At 49.4% G+C, this 20,654-nt stretch overlaps 1 protein-coding gene and 1 pseudogene across 2 annotated transcripts; one reads left to right on the forward strand and one right to left on the reverse strand.

Annotated features, from left to right (window-relative positions):
* Positions 1–956, forward strand: part of LOC141998040 (zinc finger protein RFP-like) — a 338,200-nt pseudogene extending 337,244 nt beyond the window's left edge.
* A 6,182-nt stretch (positions 957–7,138) lies between these two features.
* On the reverse strand, positions 7,139–17,767 carry LOC141998506 (uncharacterized). 2 transcript variants are annotated; one of them, XM_074971373.1, is made up of 5 exons: positions 17,732–17,767; positions 11,431–11,519; positions 9,538–9,676; positions 8,389–8,979; positions 7,139–7,719 (listed from the first exon to the last, which is right to left on the reverse strand). In XM_074971373.1, the coding sequence occupies exons 4-5, from the start codon at positions 8,942–8,944 to the stop codon at positions 7,310–7,312; spliced, it is 966 nt and encodes a 321-aa protein (XP_074827474.1). In that variant the 5' UTR covers positions 8,945–8,979; positions 9,538–9,676; positions 11,431–11,519; positions 17,732–17,767; the 3' UTR covers positions 7,139–7,309. The 2 variants fall into 2 exon arrangements, with proteins under 2 accessions (XP_074827474.1, XP_074827475.1); XM_074971374.1 differs by lacking the exons at positions 11,431–11,519; positions 17,732–17,767 and adding an exon at positions 10,246–10,384.
* Between the last annotated feature and the right edge of the window lie 2,887 nt (positions 17,768–20,654).

A 20,654-nucleotide genomic window follows, 5' to 3' on the forward strand; every position in this document is an offset into this window, starting at 1 on the left:
ACTCTCTGGTCTTAATTGGCACTTCTGCAATGCTGCCCCTTCCTCTCTTTTCCCTGGCCTGGGAGTGGAGGCTGCATGAGGGGAGGGAGCTTCCCTCTGGGGTTTAAAGCTGGTATCTGCCTCTTCTGATCCCTCCTCACCAAAAGCTTCTGACACCTTCCTGTCTGTGTCTCTGATGCTGGGAATGGAGCAGCCCCAGCATGGGGAGCTGGGAGCTGAAGCCTCTGCAAACAAATGAGAAACCAGTGAAGTGGTTCCTATTAAACGGTGAGGAACTGCAGTGACATCTCTGCTCAGTCTCAGGTGCCCAGGAGAGAGGCAGCTCCCTGGGATCCAGGCCAGGAATGTCCCAGCCAGAACAGAGCTGCTGGGGAATGTAAGAAATGGTCCCAGCCTTCCCTGGGGCTGAGCTCTGCCCCTAATGCTCTGATTCTCTCTCCCCAGTGAATGTGACTCTGAATCCAGACACGGCTCATCCCCAACTCGTCCTGTCTGAGGATCGGAAAAGTGTGCGATGCGAAGAAACATGGCAGTATCTGCCTGACAGTCCTGAGAGATTTGACACTGAGCCCTGTGTGCTGGGCTGTGAGGGACTCACCTCGGGGAGACATTGCTTGGAGGTGGAGATGGGGGGTGAGTGAGGCTGGTTTGTGGGGATGGCCAGAGAGTCTGTGAGGAGGAAGGGCGATATCAGCCCAGAGGAGGGGATCTAGGCTATTGGGTATATGTTGGATCTATTCTGGGCTCTCACCTCCCCTGCCACCCCCCTGCCCCTGATCCGGGTCCCCAGCAGGATCCGGGTTTGTCTGGAATGTGACTAGGGGCAGGTGACATTTATCGATGCTGGTGACGAGGCCCCGATCTTCACTTTCCCGCCGTGCTCTGTCCCTGGGGAGAGAATCCGACCCTGGCTCTGGGTGCTGGGGGTAGGATCCTGGCTCCGCCTGTGTCCCTGAGACCACAGTGGGAGGAGGGAGGGAGAGGAATATCCCACTGGGGACTCTGAAATCAGCCTCTCTAGCCTCAGAGAGTGTAGTCTCTATGATCTCCTCCTGTGGACTTTCTATCATGAAGTCTCTGTCCAGTCTCTGGTATCAAACAACAGAGAGCATTAGGAACGAGGAGTACTTGTGGCATCTGTGACGGGGCAAGGCCAGATGGCTATAGAAAAGTAGTGGGAGATAGATATATTAGCTCCAGGCTAAACAAATCCCTGGTACCAGGATAAGTGAAATGGCAGCTGCTCCAGGTCAATTAAGACATCTGGGGCCAATTAAGAACTTTCCAGAAGGCAGGGAGAAGGCTAGGTTGATTGGGACACCTCAAGCCAATCAGGGGCTGGCTGAAACTAGTTAAAAGCCTCCCAGTCAGTCAGGTGGGTGTGCATGTCAGGAGCTGTGGGAGGAAGTTGTGCTGTTGGAGAGACTGAGTAGTACACACCTGCTTTGAGCAGGGGGTTGGACTAGATGACCTCCTGAGGTCCCTTCCAACCCTGATCTTCTACGATTCTATATCAGGCACAAGGAAGGAGGCCCTGAGGTAAGGGTGAAGTGGAGCTTGAGGAAGTGAGGGCTGCTGTGGGGGAAGTAGCCCAGGGAATTGTACATCATGTTTCTAAAAGATCAGCTACCATAGCTGATACTTTTAGGGTCCCTGGGCTGGAGCCTGGAGTAGAGGGGGGGCCCAGGCTTCCCCCTGATTAATCACTGAGACTGGGAGACAACAGAGACTGTGCAAGGAAGGATAACTTCTCCTCACCTCCCTTGCTGGCTTATGATGAAAATGGCTCAGTAGACTGTGACCCTTGTCTCTAGAGAAAGAAGGGTTACGTGGAAGGTCACAGTGAGCCTCTGAGGCTAGCGAAATCTGCCAAGAAACGCGGGACCCACAGAGGCAAGGACAGAGCTTTGTCACACACCTTAGAGACTAACAAATTTAATTGGGCATAAGCTTTCGTGGGCTACAGCTCACTTCATTGGATGCATAGAATGGAACATACAGTAGGAAGATAGATATAGATATATATACAGAGAGAACATGAAAAGGTGGAAGTTGCCATACCAACTCTAAGAGGCTAATTAATGAGCTATTAGCAGCAGGAGAAAAGAAAACTTTTGTAGTGATAATCAGGATGGCCGATTTCAGACAGTTGACAAGAAGGTGTGAGTAACAGTAGGGGGATACTTAACATGGGGAAATTAGATTGCAAACATAGATTCAATTTGTGTAATGACCCAGCCGCTCCCAGTCTTTATTCAAACCTAATGTAATGGTATCCAGTTTGCAAATTAATTCCAGTTATGCAGTTTCTCGTTGGAGTCTGATTTTGAAGTTTTTTTGTTGAAGAATTGCCACTTTTAAGTCTGTAACTGAGTGACCAGAGAGATTGAAGTGTTCTCCTACTGGCTTTTGAATGTTATGATTTCTGATGTGAGATTTGTGTCCATTTATTCTTTTGCATAGACTGTCTGGTTTGGCCAATGTACATGACAGAGGGGCATTGCTGGCACATGATGGCATATACCACACAGAGAGCATTAGGTGAGGTAGAGAAGCCAATCTTGTCATTGCCCCAGGGATTGTGCAGCCTATTTGCTACTGTCCTCTATGATACAGGAGGACTCTGGGGATCCTTCGTCAGACAGTGTCACTGACATGGGGGGGAAGAGCCCACTGGGAATGGAAAAATGGGCTTCTCTAGCCACAGTCATCCTAGTCTCTATGACCTGGAGGATTCCCATCTAACTAGTGCTCTGTCTTATTTCTGTGCCCCTGGAGGACCCCTGTCTACCCAACCCCTGATATCTCATCTCTATGGCCCCTGAAAGCTCCTCTCCCTCCCTGCAGCACTAACGATGGGAGGGGGTGGGGGAAGAACCCCTGGAGCTGCAGGAGGAGCGGAGGGGCAGATGGGGGAGAGGGGGCTGCAGGTCAGAACTGAAGGAGGGGCTGGGGGCAGAAGTGATGTGGGGGTTAAGGAGTAGAATTAACAGCCAGGCTAGGGACAGGAAGATGTGGGGGTGGTAGGGACACAATTAATTAATTAGGATTTGGGGTTTTGGGGAGAAGCTGGAGGCTCCACAGCAGCAGGGAGCCTGGGAGAGGGTGACCCAGAAACTGGAGAGTGTGACCTACAAGTCACGAGGGAAGGGATGCTATAGTGGGAAGCGGCTAGAGGGTGGGGTGATGTTAGCTGGATGAAGGTGTGGAGAGTCAAGTACAGGGTAGGTTTAACCAGAACGGGGGAAAGAAATGAAAGAAAGAAAAATAAAGTAAAACCAGTATAAAGACAGAAGCTTGGAGAAAGTGGAGGGAAACTCAAATGAAGAGTGAAAGCAAAATTGTCCTGAGAAGGAAAATGCTCTGGGGCAGGCAGCAAGAGAGGAAGGGATAAACTCAGGGGAGAGAACTGGGAACCTGGAGTGCAATGATCTGTGATGGGGAATAGAGAAGGGTTAGGGAGATGCAGAGAAATAAACATATGGGAAAGGAGTGCTAGAGAAAATGATGTGTAAAACTCATGAGATTAAAGAAAAGAGAGGAGAGAGAACATGAGGTCGAGATCTATAAAATATTTCTGAAAGTGAGAGACTAACATTAATTCAACCCCATAGTTCAGGGCCAATATTTCCACTTCGGTACCTTTCAGAACAACACTTCTTCAGATTTGTGGATGTTTTTACCATGTATTCTGGTTATAAAAGTTCCTCTCAGCTCCTTTTAACCTGACATTTACTTAAGGTAAATAAACAAGATGCATATTTTCTATGTTTCATTTCTCTTTCATTTTCCAGCTGTGATTTTTGAAGGCAGACATGGGTTGACATAAGTGATTTGGGGGTGGGGTATCCCAATACCAATGAGGACCTCTCTGTATGTCATTATGATGATAGCCTGCATCTTACTGTAAGATGCAGGCTATCGAGCCTGCACTCTGGGTTATATGCTTTATATAAACATGCACATTGGGAATTGTTCAACAGGAGAGAGCAGGTTGGGTCACTTTACTTCTCAATTTCCAAACCTGTCAGCGCGTGGCAGATGTTCACAGTTTGGAACCACGGGATTTTATGGCACATCACCCCACAATCAACAGATTATAACACTTTTAACTATCATGTGAATTGAACTATTAAAAAAAGAAAACTGAAAATATAGATCAAGTAGAACCACCCAATCCCCACTCCCACAGCTGCAGGGTTAATAGCCTGGCCCCTCCGGTCCCCAGCACATGTCCCCACCACTTGAACTTTAGGAGGAATTGCCATTATTTCTGAGGCCAAACACCAGAGTGGGACTTAGGGTGACCAGCTGTCGCAATTTTATACTAACAGTCCTGGTTTTGGGGGCTTTTTCTTATATAGGCTCCTATTACCCCTCAACCCTGTCCTGATTTTTCACACTTGCTATCTGGTCACCCTAGTGGGACTTCACACACACAGTGCCAGCAAGTCCACAAATACTAGACAGATTAGAATATTAGAGATCACAACTCTAGTGCTCTGTTCCTGGCTCCATTGTGCAGTGGTGGGTAGTGACACGTAACCAGGTCGTATCTATTTCATGCATTCATCCGAAAAGGCAGTAGAAATGAGTGGCTAGTGCCTGGACTTTCCACATTGGAGAGCTGGGTTCTCTTCCCAGTTCCACCTGAAGTGATCTTGTGCAGCTTCCCAATTACCTTGTAAACTGGGGGAGAAAGTGTCTGATACTTCTCTGCTTTCTAGGGCTGGGGGTATGGGGGTTTTATTAATGATAACTTTTGTGATCGGGAGCAGCAATGGGGGGGAATTCCAAGGGCTATAACCACCCCTCCCAGTGCAAAGGTGAAATGCTGGAGCCGCGCCCACTCCCCAGCGCAGGGCCACCCTAGCTAGGCCAGGCGCCAGTGTGTCCCTGGATGGCTGCTTGCGTAGCTGCAGCTCCAGCAGGAGCACAGGGATGGAGTGAGTGGGCCATGAGGGTGAACGAGCAGGAGCCGATATCTGAGCTCACTGAGTGGGGTGTGGGAGCTTCTTTGGGCTGGCAGGGGGGCTAGAGGAAGGTACCTGGGTGGGGGGTGATTGGGGGATCAGGGAAGGGGAGATGAGATGAGGGATGTTGGAGAGGGAATGGGGAGGGGAGCTGGGTGGGGGGTAAACAGGGCTTTCTTGCTGTCATAAATATAAAGGGAAGGGTAAACACCTTTAAAATCCCTCCTGGCCAGAGGAAAAACCCTTTCACCTGTAAAGGGTTATGAAGCTAGGATAACCTCGCTGGCACCTGACCACAATGACCAACAAGGAGACAAGATACTTTCAAAGCTGTGGGGGGAGAAACAAAGGCTCTCTGTCTGTGTGATGCTTTTGCCAGGAACAGAACAGGAATGGAGCCTTAGAACTTAGTAAGTAATCTAGCTAGATATGCATTAGATTCTGTTTTGTTTAAATGACTGATAAAATAAGCTGTGCTGGATGGAATGTATATTCCTGTTTTGTGTCTTTTTGTAACTTAAGGTTTTGCCTAGAGGGATTCTCTATGTTTTGAATCTGATTACCCTGTAAGATATTTACCATCCTGATTTTACAGAGGTGATTCTTTTACTTTTTTTTCCTTCAATGAAAATTCTTCTTTTAAGAACCTGATTGCTTTTTTCATTGTTCTTAAGATCCAAGGGTTTGGGTCTGTGTTCACCTATGCAAATTGGTGAGGATTTTTATCAAGCCTTCCCCAGGAAACGGGGTGTAGGGTTTGGGGAGGATTTTTGGGGGGAAAGAAGTTTCCAAGCGGGCTCTTTCCCTGTTATATATTTGTTAGACACTTGGTGGTGGCAGCAATAAAGTCCAAGGGCAAAAGGTAAAATAGTTTGTACCTTGGGGAAGTTTTAACCTAAGCTGGTAAAAATAAGCTTCGGGGGTTTTCATGCAGGTCCCCACATCTGTACCCGAGAGTTCAGAGTGGGGAAGTAACCTTGACACTGCCTTGACTGAACTCACTCCAAAATCCAAGTTCCTTGTCCAGCAGAGGACCTGCCACTGATGGAGAGTATTATAATTATTCATGCATATTTTATTTTACATTTGTAGTGCTGTATAAAATGACATTTTCATTAGCGATACCACAGTTTTAACAGGTATTTCACACTAATTATTCATTATTTTTTTTTCTTAATACACGTGTGGGAGTATTTATTATTGGAAAGAGGAATCAAAGATAAGATGGAGAGTTCATGCATACTAAGTATTGTTTTCTTTCAAACGGATACTAAAATAAGCCAGAAACAGCTTGAAAGTTTTTAATATGGTTATATATATATAACATGATAGGCTGCAAGAGTTCCAAGCTCTGTAACAATTTAATCCATAATTAAAACTAGTGCAATAGCTATTTTTATATATCTCACTTTGCGTCGTTTGAAAGGGTGAGTTTATGGAAATATGTATTGTTTCAGCTCCACTGCAGAACAGTGCTGCGATGGTTAAAGGCTCTGTAACAGTCCTATTTTATACGTCTCAGCCATTAGGATCTTACCTTTTAGGCATAGCTGTTTGCTCCAGGCTCCATTTTGGGATTAAAGAACCTGAGCCCAAATTATATTTTTGGTACAGGGTTTTTTTTAAAAAAAGGCACTCTTGGTTTTTAGGTTTGTAAATGCAAAAACAAAAAATAGATGCATTCATTTCTGTACTCTTCTGTAAAAAACAAGTTTATTTTTTTTAAAATACGAAGCCCAATTCTCATTTACACAAAGTCCTTTTTTTACACAACTCAATCGGCATAAAGGGGCCTTGACGTGCGAGGAACTGATGTTTATGCCCACTGCAGAGACACATCTGCTCCTGTACAGCATTTACACAGTCAAAGCTGTGTAAAAGTGCCCTTCATGTAAGTCAGCCTCAGTCCCTAAATGTTTTCAGGTCATTTGACCATCATGTGGACTGGTACACGGAATCACTACTTTTTGAAGCAGTATCTTAGTAACAATTTTGGCCCTCGAACACAGATGTGCTCCTCCCTTTGAGTTAAATAGGTGCAACAAGAGTCTATCCACAGTCAGACTTTGACCCTTAATAATAGACCTTTATATACCTATAGTTATTTGCCAAATCCATGGCCCCACGGTGTTCAGGCACCCCTGGCTGGAGACTAATAAAGATACTTATGAAAACTGAATTTACATTTTTATTCCACACCTATGCAAACATACCTAGGTAATGCTAAAGTAAAAACTTCATACATACAGGGGAAAGTATCTTTGAAGGGGAAGGAAGAGGGAATTCACAAGCACATACACTCAAGATGCTCTCACAGCTGGGTGTTCGTGCAGCTGTCATTGTGTGTAATCTTCCGTGGGGTGGAGTGCCTGGGGTACTGCTCCAGGCCCGGAAGTTACGTGGAGGCCAGTAAAGGGAGGTCCCGGAATGCAGTTCTCTATGGGCTGCAGGGGGAGGCGAGCACGGATGTGTTCAGCCTGAAGTTCAATCAGAGACCGCAGCATGTCTGTCTGCTCCCGGAGCAACGTGATCATCTCTTGCTGCCCATTTCTCCTGTCCTCGCTATCCCTCTGCATTTTGTCATTGATCATTACCCTCCAAGCCCTCTGCTCGCGCTCCGAAGCACGGGAGGCTCGCAGGACCTCCTGAAACATGTCTTCCCTTGTCCTCTTCTTTCTCCTCCTCACCTGGCCCAGCCGCTCCTCTGGGGTGGACGGAGAGGCCCTCAAGGCCGCATTTGCAGCTGCTAAAGAAACAATGGACAGAGGTACCATTGCCAGTGCATTTACTCCCCTTGATCGAAACAAGTTACAAGCACAACATGCTCACTTCCCCTTGGGACTCAGAGCAGCCCCACCCATGACGAGTATGGCCGGGGGGTGGGGTGGGAGTTGGGACAATAAGGAGGCGGTAGCACTGGGGCATCAGTACAAGCAGATAGGGCTATTGTACTGCATACTAGCCCCGTTTCCACAAGCGGTGGGGACAGTAGCTGATCTCTCACTCCGGAGAGTAACAGGCTGAAAGGGAACAGCTCCTGGCTGCAGACCGGGTCGGTATGCTGCCAGCCTGTGCGCTGCAATGGTGCCTGCGGAAGTAATTGCTGAGTGGCGTGGCAAAGCGTCCTATCATAGGGGAAGAAACAAAGCAGCCCTCCCAAGAAACCTTTGGCAGAGGACTGCAGACTACCTCCCAGGAAAGTTTCCTGGAGAGCTCTATGGAGGATTCACAGGACATTCTGGTGTGAATAAACAAACTATGCTGAAGGGCCCCCTCTGCCGAGTTGTACAGGGGAATGAGAAGCAGAGAGCAACTGTACCTCTCTTGGTTATTTCACTTCCTCTTCTAGCCTATTAAAAAAAGCTGTACGTGAGCAGATGTGTCTCTGCAGTACTGAAGCAAACTGAGTACTTACCAGAGGTTCCCTCCCCTGCATCAGGCTCACCGGGGCTGGACTGCTGGGACTGGCTAGACTGCTCAGGAGTCAAAAAGAAGTCCTGGCTCGCCACGCCGCCGGATCCCCCTGTCGCCTGTCCCCCATACTCCTCCTCCTCCTCTTCCTCCTCTTCCTTGATCATCACCTCGATCTCAGGGTTCACCCCGGTGCCCTGTGACTCCAGGTCCCCCAAAGTATCCATGGGACGCTTGGCGGTGGAGGTGGAGTCGCCGTCGATGATGGCGTGCAGCTCCTTGTAGAAGCGGCACGTCTGCGGCTCCGCCCCAGAGCGACTATTTGCCTCCTTTGCCTTCTGGTACGCCTGCCGCAGCTCCTTGATTTTTACGCGGCACTGCTGCGGGTCCCTGTCGTAGCCCTTCTCCTCCATGCCCCGAGCAATTTGGCTGTATATGTCGAAGTTCCTACGGCTGTTTCGGAGCTGTGCCTGCACGTCATCCTGTCCCCACAGGCCCAGGAGATCCACCACCTCTGGCGTACTCCAGGCAGGAGCCCGTCTGCCGCGTGGAGCCGGCATGCTCAGCTAGGTAGTTGCTAGGTGAGCTCTCCACACTGAGCAAACAGGAAGAGCAATTTCAAAAATTCCCAGGCTTTAAAAAGGGCGGGGCATGTACCTGGCTGCCAAGCAGCAGAGTTCAAAACAGTGACCAGAGCAGCCACTGTGGGGCATTGTGGGACACCTCCCGGAGGCCACTGAAGTTGACATAAGCAATGCAGTGTTTACACTAACACTGTGTCACCTTAAGTGCTATGCTTCTTGGTGAGGTGGATTTATTAGGCTGGCAAAGCGGGCGAGTTAAAGCAGTGGGAAGAACATTGTATTGTAGACATTTCCATAGTGAGGCAGCTTATGTTGACCTAACTCTGTAGCATACACAAAGCCTCAGAAACTGGGTTCTACCTCCACATCCCATCCAAACAGTCCTAGGGAAGTAAAGTCAGGGAGGAAACTCCTGACAGCTAACAGGATGGGTGGGAAGCCGTGACTTATATTTGCCTTGATGCCATGAAACCTGCTGACTGCAGCCCTGACCTGGGTGGGATGGGGCAGAACTGGGGGCTCTTGCTCACAGCATGTTTTTAGGAGTTGAGGCTTTTTCCTTCACTCACCAGATGGTTTCTCTGTCAGTTTCACGGACTCCTCACCAGTGTGGGTGCCTCTCAGGATCTCCCTTGGAGGCCTAGAGATCCCCTGGTTCTTCCCCTCGTTCCAACCTGGTGATCAGCTCAGGTTTGGTAATGGGGAATCCTGCACAGGGGATAAAATCAGGCAAGATCAGGGTCCATGGTAGAGTATCATTCCCTGAGTTTAACCTGACCCTACATGGGACTGTGGTAACTCCGACCCCTTGGGAGCGGCAGATATCTGGGGGTCGGGGGTGTTGTCATGCCCTCACTAGGAGTTCTCAGGGTAGGTGCGCTCTGGGGGAATTTGCTGACACACACACACACACCCCCCTCAGATGTTAAACTCCTGCCTATTTCCAAGCATGCAGCACCAAGAACCCTCCCCATGGATGGAGCTAATCCCAAGATGGCAGGTGAACGGTGTGTGAAGGAGAAACAATACAGGCAGGACAATACCCTGCTTCTGGCACCTTGAAAGCTGGGGAGATGAAGATGAATTAGCATGTCCATTAGGTTTCTGCCACCCCTGTTCCCCTCAAGGGGATATGGAGATGAAAGTGTCTCTCACACTGGAGCTGTGGACTATGCGACCCATTCTCCCCAAATCCAACTGAGTAGGGAAAAACCGGACCAGATTCAGAAATGCAGACCTCACAGCTTCTAATAGCTGAGGGCACAGGAATCCCTTACCCAGCAAGATTTCAGTCTCATAATTCTCCTGCATGACGTCCCTGTAGAGGGCTCTCTGACTGGAGTCCAGCAGAGCCCTCTGCCCCTTGTTGAAATACACAGTCACATCCTTGAAGGTCACCGAACCCTGAAATAACATCAGTTTCTCCCCTCAGTGCCTGCTGCCAACTAATCCTGTCCCAAGCAGGGGACAGGGACAGGAATCCCAAGACCTTCATATTTTATGGTAGCCTCTGGCTAGTGGGAAATATGGTAGCCTCTGGCTAGTGGGTTCAGGCTTCAGCACTGAGAATCTGGTCAGTTTTCCCAGCCCTGTCCATGGGGGTGTTTCCTAGGGTTACCATACACCTGGGTTTTCCCAGACATGACCTCTTTTTTGGCCCTCTGATCTCCATCCGGGCAGATTTTTGAAATATGAATATCCGTGATTTTTCCTTGCTCATCCTTTTTCCAGCACTGAATCTGGATGAACTGCTATTCCTGGCGTGCCCTAACAGCGGCATGCATGTTAACTGGTTTTCTCATCCTTACTTCTGGGCTGTTGCTGGCAGCGGCACTGTCTTCAGAGCTAGCAGAGAGCGGCAGCTGTTGGCTGGGCACCTAGCCCTGAAACCAGTGCCATCACCAGCAGCAGCCCAGAAATAAGGGTGGCATGATATTGACTGTTGAGTGGCTGAAAGGGATCCTGCTTGTACAGCTCAACTTCAGGTACACATCTGGCAAAGACATTCATGGCTACTTGATGAGCAATCAACCACTGCTGAGAAAGATACGCTCTACAGAGACATACGCATGGGCACAACAGGAAGACGCGCAGTAGGAAAGGACTGACTGCATGCAAAGAGGTACACTTAAATTTGATTTACATTTATTTTTGAGGCCATTATGCTTGTTATTTATAAACGTTAGCTATTCAAAGCGGAAAGAAACTGTACAGTCAAAACAGAACTCCCCCCACCCCTCCCCTCTGTTTGGGAACTTGAAATATGGTAACTGTAGTGTTCCCTCTTTCAGAAATGGGGGACTGTTCACTCCCTGCCAATGGGCCTGTTCTGAAAATCAGGCCCAGGTTGAACATGTCCCAGCAGGTTTATCGCACCGTGTCCCCTCTCTGTCTCACCCTGTGTATTTCCTCCCCTCCCCCTTCACAACAACCCGCCCTGCAGATCCCTGAAAATCCCCTACCTGAGCTGGCTCCACCACAGCCACTTCCCTTCCCTGTTTCCTAGAAGGATGGGACCATCGGGAGTGAAACGTGGACGTGATTCCTCAGCCTGTCAGGGTGAGAGCGGTGATGGGGGAGGTTTCAGAAGGGGCTTGAGTCCATTTCGCACCCCAATTCCCCCCAGGCTCTCTCCCTGCAGACAGACACTCTGGACTCTGCCACGCTGGGAAAACGCTTAGCTTAAAAAACCCTCAGTCACTTTATTACAACACAGACCCGGCCCCTCCCACCAGCACTGAACCCACCGGGACACTTTTAACCCCCTGCCCCCAGGGACAGAGTCTCTAAGACAAATGCTAGGAAAGAGCAGAATCAAAGGAGCCACTTTGGGGGGTTCCCCGACATTGGCCCTGAGGGCAGCACGTACCCCCAGCAGCGCGGGGACTCAGACGGGGCAAAACCTGGCTTTTCCTCTGTCAGCTCCTCCCCTTGTTCCCAGGAGAGTCAGTCTGCCCAGGGGTGATGTAGGGAATGGATCTCGGTGGGTCTGGGAACCTCCTTCCCCATTTATTGCTCCTGCTGCCCCTTTCACTCTCACCATTCCCCTTTCTACCTCCTTCCCCCTCCCTGGGAGAACTGGTGACTGTCCCGTTCCCATGGGCGTTTGCTTTCCATTGAGAGAGTGGGTGTGGGTCTGAAGGCAGCAGCTCTGGGAGCCGCAGACATATAGGGAGCCCCTCCCACTCTGGTACAAGCTCACCAGCAGAATGTCACTTTCCTGCCTGGCCTCAGCCCTTTCCCCCAGGTCTCTCTCCTCACTTGCAGGCTCTGACTCAGGAGCTGATGTTGGCAGAGCCAAGGACGGCCCCAGGGGGCTAGTTCCCGGAACTGGGGAAAGTCCCCACCTGGGCTGGGCACAGAGGGAGCTATAATGACAGTCTCTCCCTGACACAGACCCTGCTGAGGAAGCAGCAGCTGCTCAGTCTAGACTCCCAGATCACAAGGGAGGAGGCAGAAGCATCTAATATTTTCCCCAGGAATTGAAATTTGGGGGGTGTTCGAATTTACAGGAAGGATGAGGGCCAAGGAGGGCTGTATGGCATCATACTAAAAACTGATTGTGAAACGTTTTTTCATTTAATTAGATTTAACTCCTGTTGTAAAAAAATCAAAAATTAAAATTGGCTACTCAAGCCTTCTATGAAGCACAACATCTACATCCTTCTTCGCTTCTTGCTATAATTTTGCACAACTCTGTTAATGAACTTCTTGAATGCAATGCATTCATCTTTGGTGACTTCCTGCGTGTACAGAACTTCCAGTCCTTCAAGTGATATGCTCATTAGTTCATTCATATGATCAAGAAGAAGGCGACTTCTTTCAGAAGATAAAATTCTATTCTATCATGAAAAAGAACGCTCAACTGTAGCTGTTGTGACTGGGAGTAGCAAGAGATGAATTCCTACTTCTTTCAGCCCAGGAAACACAGCACAAAGATCAGGTCAAGCCACTAGTGACGATAAAAAAGAAGCTGAAGTGAAATCTTCATTCATTCATCGTATGACATTCCATTCTGTGTTCAAATTCTCTATTCTGTCCTGATCGCATCTCAGCCCCATTTCTGGTAGTGCATCACTCCACTCAACTGTCGGTGTTTTATAAGATAGGCATCTGTAAAAGACTGAATGGAATCCAGAAGTCTCTGTTGTAGATTTGTAAGAATCAAGTCTGTGTACTTTTTCAGCTGGCTTAACAAATACGTCTTCTCCCCTTCACTTAAGGATTCAACGTAAGTGCCTTCATTAGTCAACTTCTGGACTGAAGTCTTTGCTTCTTCCAGTACGTTTTCAATGGATATCTCTCTGATTGATCCAAGTATAGCGTCTATTGCTGGACAAAGGTCTACTAGTGTTGTAGCAGATGCCTGGATGACATTGTTTAATGATCCAAGTGGTTTTAACAGTTGACTTACAAGAGAGAGAATGGCGATTGTCTTCTCTGAACGTAGTAGCAAAAGTAGTCCACCCGCCTCACTACTCAGATGTGGTAGATACTTTCCAAAGTCAGTAATAATGGTTGCAGTAATTTTAAGACAACAGCCAAGGATCATTCATGAGAAAACCAGTGGGATTTCCCAGGTTGGACTAATTTGAACTTCAGTCCCGGAGCATCTTCTAGTTTTTTTCAAGACGTTCAGTCTTTTTGGACTCTTGTTGAAAAAGAGAGTATAACAAAGGCATTAAATTTATGGCTTTTTAAACGTCTTTTGAAGATTCTGCAGCTCGTACTAGTGCTAGTTGAGTAGATCATAGAATCACTAGTCTGGAAGGAACCTCGAGAAGTCTTCTAGTCCAGTCCCCTGCATTCAAGGCAGGAAGAGAGTATTATCTAAGACTATCCCTGACAGGTGTTTGTCTAACCTGCTCTTAAAAACCTCCAGTGAAGGTGATTCCACAACCTCTCTAGACAATTTATTTCAGTGCTTAACTACCCAGGCAGTTAGAATTTTTTCCTGATGTGCAACCTAAACTTCCCTTGCTGCAATTTCAGCCCATTGTTTTTTGTGTTATCCTCAGAGGTTAAAGAGAACATTTTTTCGTCCCTCCTCCTTGTAACAACCTTTTATTTACTTGAAAACTGTTATGTCCCCTCTCGGTATTCTCTTTTCCAGACTAAACAAACCCAGGTTTTTCAATCTTCCCTCATAGATCATGTTTTCCAGACTTTTAATAATTTTTTGCCTTTCTCTGGTCTTTCTCCAATATGTCCACATCTTTCCCGAAATGTGGCACCTAGAACTGGACACAATACTCCAGTTGAGGCCGTATCAGTACAAAATAGAGCAGAAGAATTACTTCTTGTGTCTTGCTTACAACACTTGTGCTAATACATCCCAGAATATTTGCTTTTTTTGCATCAGTGTTACACTGTTGACTCATATTTAGCTTGTGATCCCCTATGACCCCCAGATCACTTTCCGCAGTACTCCTTCCTAGGCAGTCATTTCCCATTTTGTATGTGTGCAATTGATTATTCCTTCCTAAATGGAGTACTTTGCATTTATACTTACTGAATTTCATCCTATTTACTTCAGACCATTTCTCCAGTTTGTCCAGATCATTTGGAATTTTGATCCTATCCTCCAAAGCACTTGCAACCCCTCCCAGCTTGGTACCATCCGCAAACTTTATAAATGCACTCTCTATGCCCTTATCTATATCACTGATGAAGATGTTCGAACAGAACCGCACCCAGGAGCAATCCCTGTGGAACCCTGCTCGATATGCCCTTCCAGCTTGACTGTGAACCACTGATGATTACTCTCTGGGAATAGTTTTCCAACCAATTATGTACCCACCTTATAGTAGTTCCATCTAAGTTGTATTTCCCTAGTTTGTTTATGAGAAGGTCATGCGAGACACTATCAAAAGCCTTACTAAAGACAAGATATACCAACTACCACTTCCCCCCTATCCACAGGGCTTATCATCTTGTCAAAGAAAGCTATTTGGTTGGTCTGACATGCTTTGTTCTTGAAAAATCCATGCTGTTACTTATCAATTTATTATCTCCTAGTTGTTTGCAAATTGATCCCTTAATTATTTGCTCCATTATCTTTCTGGGTACTGCAGATAAGATGGCCTCTGCAGTGTTTATAGGAAATATTAGGGATACACTTTTCTCTGAGCAAAGCTCATACTCCATGTCTTCCAGGGAAGTTCACAGCTCCATCAAATGCACAAGCAGGCCTCTGTTTGGGGTCCAGTTTATTAGCATTTAACTCTTCTAAGATGTGGGTTATCACAGATGCAGCCAATGTGTCTTCTATAACCTGAACATCTAGAAATGTATCTATTGGCCTACCACTAACATCATGATAATCTAAACAATGACTTAATGCCCATTTGCATGAGTGCATTCATCAGCCATGTATGCAAATGTTTTAAGATGATGAGAGAGTTCTTTACTTTTTACAACTGCTGAGTCTTGCACTATTGCACTGCATGCTTCTAACCAGTCAGTTGAGTTTCTTGCAGAAAGATAGTGAGCATTTGCTGGTCTTGGTTGGAACCAGTGTCCAACTTCCAGATTAACAAATGACAATGCATTTAACATTGGCCTTCAGTTTGTAGTGTGTGGTATCTCTTGCTTAAATACAAAGCATGGTGTGTGACAGCCATGTTTGTTCACAGGAACCGTGTTGTGTCTCCAGCATTCTTAACAGCCTCATTAAGTACTTCTGGCTTTGACAGTGACCAACAAACACTGGGATTTAGGTTGGGGAGACATTGTTTCTTTCGTAGGTAGCTGTATTTGTGCTTCGCACTGTTTAGATGTTGAAACGCCACTTGAACCTTCAGGTGACATGTTGGCATATTCTTGGTATGTTTGTCATCTTGGTTGGTTTGACCACTGAAGGGGGTGATGGCAGAGTTGGGGGTGGCGGGAGGGAGTGCAGGGAAATCCCTGGAAGCATCTGACCCAGGAAGCTCAACTACCTCTAGGGCTCTAATATCATGAGCCGAGAGACACACAGACACCAGCCTCCTCTGCCTTAGGGCACGTCTTCACTGGCAGCGCTTTAATATGGCTTGTGTAGTCGCGGCACAGCGCCGGGAGAGCGCCCTCCCAGCACTCTACAAAAACCCAGCTCCACGAGGGACATAGCTCCCAATGCTGGTGCACTGTCTACACTGGCACGTCACAGCGCTGAAACTTGCAGCACTCGGAGGGGTGTTTTTTCACACCCCTGACCAAGAAAGTTGCAGCGCTGTAAAGTGCCAGTGTAGACAAGCCCTGAGCAATAACCAGCTTTCCCCCTCCCCTCCGCCCCCTTATGACTGAGCCTCCCTGAGTTGGGGTTGTCCTAGCAGCCCCCTTGGACAGTTCAACAGCTGCAGTTTTCATTTGCCCACCTGGACTCACACCAGAACAGAACCAGAGAACCAATATGCTTAACTAAACTGGAACCAGACTTAAACCATCATTTTTCCTCTTACTCACTGAATCTGAATCAAACTGGGGGGGGAAAAAATGGTTGCCAGTTAAAATAAAGTTTCAGCAATTTTTCAGCTCAATAATTGAAATAAAATAAAAGCTACTCTGATCTTACTTTCATTATAAAAAATAAAACAACACACTGGCATGTGATTGCTACCAGAATGGCATGCCTCAGTAGAAGAAGAGAAGGTGGCAGCCCACAGGAGCAGGGAGGGAGAGGAGAGAGAAGAAGTGGGGGTCTCCCTGGTCCCAGAAGTTAACAATAACTCTTCAAGCCCAACTTAAAAGGCTGCTCAACTCTTCTCCCTCTTAGACAGGACTTCTCTCCCCCACCCTCACCCCCTGGTGCAGCTCCTCCCTCCAATTGCCCCACCTGACACGGGCCCCATGACCCAAATTCAGTTCCCCACTGAAGCAAGCTGCAGGGGCCCCCCTTCTGGGGCACTGCCAAGTAACCAAACCATTTTGGGGTGTATTGAACCAGGAACTGAACACACCGTCTGCCACTGAACCCGAACCAAACCCCAATTCCACTCCTTGCGGCTCTCAGTGACTCTGGTTTGATCCTGAATCCTGCACTGAAATCAGACCAGCCCCTGTACAGTCCTGTCAACCCAGGAGTCAGACCCCCCCCAAATAATGAGATTGTCTTTAAACGGGGAGCAGAGAGTGTGCAGAGGGGTGGGGGAGGGATTGCGTGTGGCCATTTGCCTTGTAAATTTTCAGCCCTTCCGGGAAGTCTCTTGCTCACCCCCCCGCCCCCCCCCGGCTTGTTTGACCATTTCTGGGAGGGCAGGGGGAGACTCACTGGTTGCTGGGCGGGGCAGCCCGTCACCCCCTCCTACCCCCTGGGGCGGGGGAGCTGCCTTGTGTCTCTCCCCTCCCCTCTCCCTTCCCCTGCCAGCCTCCTCTTGCTCTCAGCCTCCCTCCAGCCTCCCCACATCCCCCCCTTTCCCTCGCAGTGACCCCCCCCACACCTTCCCTCCATTGCAGCCTCGCTGCCCCCAGCCCCGTCATTCCCCCCCTGCCCCCGGAGTCGCCCCATCCTCCCTTCAGTGCAACCGCCGCCCGCACCCTGCCCCCGGCCTCCCTGTCCCCCCCGACCCACACCCCGCCCCCCTGCCCCCGGCCTCCCTGTCCCCCCCGACCCACACCCCGCCCCCCTGCCCCCCCACGTGTCGCTCCCCCCCGCCCGGCGCACAATGGCACTCGGGGGCCATCTTCCCGAGATACACAACCCGGGAATCGCAGCCGGCTCCGCAGGGAGCAGCCCGGGGCCAAACCCGCCCCCTGCAGCCCGGGGGGGCGGGTCTCTCTTACCTTCCCCCCGAGCGGGGCCCCCGGGGCAGGGGCCGGGCCGGGAAGGGGCCCTGGCCGGGCTGGGGGCTCTGCCCTGGGAGAGGCTCCCGGGGAGCAGCGGGCAGGGCCCGGCTGGAGGTTCCCCTCTCCCGGCTGCAGCCCGGGCTCCGGGCTCCCAGCACCAGCCGCCGGGGCGCGGGGATCTCGCCGGGAGCCAGCGGCCGCGATTCACCCCGAGCGCAGCCAGAGCCCAGGCCGCAGCGGGCCTGGCGGGAGGCGGGGAATCCCCGGGCCAGCCATTCCGGAGGCTCCGTGCAGCCAGCTCATCCAAAGAAATACGCTGAGCCTCGCTCCGCTGCCTGATTGGCGCGCTCAGCTGCCTATCACAACTCCCAGCTCTCTGATTGGTACGGAAGGGAACGTCCCGCCTTCTCCTTTATTATACTTCAACCATCTCAGGCGGGCGGGGGGAGGGCTTCCGCCCGGGAAGGATGTTTCAAGGTGCGTTCGGCCCTGGTCGATGATTGGCCCAGTGCGAAGAGCAAAGGGGGCTGTGATTGGAGGAGAGACCAGGTACTTCCCCGCCCTCCTTTGTTACGCTGGGCCTGGGCCATGTGGGTGGGTGGATGAGAGCCCTGGAGCCTTACCATATCAGCCCTGGGGGTGGCGCTCAAGCAGGTTGTAGGGACCAGCCCCAGACCAGCAGCATCAGGGCAGTGAGGATGTCAGGTTTGTGCTTTGTGCTGGGAGGGGTGGCTATGGGGGAGGCCGCTAAGGAAAATTTTGGAGTGGCTACAGCCCCCACAAGCTCCCCTGCCCAGCGCTGCCCCTGTCAGCAAGGCTAAAAACACGTGGGTTGGGGTAAAGGGAAACAAGCTAGAAGCCAGGAGGCCATGAGTATAAAGCTCACCTTTACTGAGTGCTGTTTGTATTTGCAGGCACTTCCCAGCCCTTTTTGCTGACCAAGCCAGTGTGTTCCCAGCTCTAGAAGGCAATCAAACATTGTATGTCTTTGCTGCCCATTTTACAAATAATTTAAAAAGAAGTTGCATAAGATCACTGAAATCAAAATGGGGAATAGGACCACAGTCTCCCACAAGGAAGCCCCAGGTCTTAGCTAGTCAGCTCCACTGTCTTTAGTCTGAAAGCATCAGATATGTGTTTTGGTTCTCCTGTCGCTATCTGCTAGACTTCACCAGAGCCAGCAATAGGAGCTGGGAATCCTGATCGCAAATGTTCTATGGCTGACTAGCAAATACTTGTGTAACCCACTGGCAAAGTGGCAGCTGGTCCACGCACAGCAATTATTCCCATATATGATGTGGTGGGGTGTTCAGTGGGGATCTGCAAAGACATGATTCAAATCCTGTAGCAGAACCATGGAGGGGATCCTTCGTCCTGTGCTCAGTGTGGTTTGCATTGGTTTTGTTTTTGTTTCTTGTTTGGGGGGATCTTTAAAAAAATCTTTTTCTGTGGGGATCCAGATGACTGGGCTTGGGTTGCTAGAGGCTGTGGATTTTGTGGGGTTGTGTTGCAGCCCATTTCACACTAGAGGCAGGTAGTGGGGAGGTGCCTCAAACCATCATACTGTTCACCCATCTTGTTTTAAGAGCGTTAGTGATGGGAAACAGATGTACGCAATACTGGGGCTGCAGCTGAGTCTTTGAGATAGTTATAGCTAATTGGAAGGGAGGCAGTGATTGGTGGGTCTCTGGAGATTTAATAAATAAATAAAGGGCATAGGTAATTAACTGATCTGGTTCCCCTTTGAAATTAGTGGAAAGATTCCCAATCACTTCAAAGGGCTTTGGCTCAATTCCTAAGTGACTTGGTCAGTCACCCAGAGTGAAATTCACTTCACTCCAGCAACCAGGTTCTTTGCAGATAAAGCACAGGGGGGGTTAGGAAAGTGAAATCCACCCCTATCGTGAGACCAGGACATAGGACTCCAGCATTAGAAGGCTGAATGCAGCCCCTCTGCATCACTTGGTGGTGCTGGATTCCCCTTCCATGGGGCACTGGGGCTGCTTCCAGGTTTGGGGTTAAGTCAGGATGGGGGTTGCACTGGCTCCCCAGGCTGTGGGTGGGTTTCACCCAGAGGGGCAGAGCAGGAACTAGCACCCAGGGGATCCTTTGTCCTGTGCTCAGGTCGATACAGCACAGTTCCTCCTGAACAGAGCACAGACTCAGCTTAAGCACAGGCCCAAGGGAGATGGGAGAACTCGTTAGGTACTGTGCTGCCTGAATGTGCTAGAAACTCCTCAGTAGTTACAGGCTCCCTGGCAGTTAAAGTCAGTGCAGAAGTTGCCTTTTTAGTGAAGTCTTTCAACTTTTATCCTAATGTAACCCTACTGCCCGTCAGAGTTGGCAGCAACAAGGGCCAGGTTCAATATCTAGGGGATCCATTCCAATAACACAATGCAAACCAGCTCGAGCCCCCACCCAGTGACCTGGGACAAATATATACCACCCCTGCTGGGCGCCTCCAAGAGGTAATACTTCCCCTCTCGCAAGCACATAGTCTGAGTGTAGCAAAAAGCCTTTTAATAACAGAGAGAAACAATGTGGCATTATGTTGGGGAAACACCACCTACAGGATTCCTAACACAACCCATGAGCAAAAAAAACCCACCCCAAGCAAATTGGGGCATGCCCCTTTCCCTTTGGTTCTTGAGTCCAGCAACCCCAAATCACCCAAAGTCCCAAAAGTCCAATGACCCAAAAGTCTCTGTCCCTGGTCAGGGCAGCCCCAGAGTTTGAAAGTTTATCTGCAGAGCTTTACCTCCCACCCTGGGTGGAGATGGGACGGGGATAAGAGGCACCTTACATGATCTGAAGCTGACCGCCCCACAGCTCCATAGGCCTTCGCTCCGCTCTGCTCCGCGGCCCACAAGCAGCTCCCGCCGTCCCACAAACTGCTCCACATCCTACCAACAGCTCCCGC

Source organism: Natator depressus, chromosome 14 (genome assembly GCF_965152275.1).
Source record: "Natator depressus isolate rNatDep1 chromosome 14, rNatDep2.hap1, whole genome shotgun sequence".
Lineage (NCBI taxonomy): Eukaryota > Metazoa > Chordata > Testudines > Cheloniidae > Natator > Natator depressus.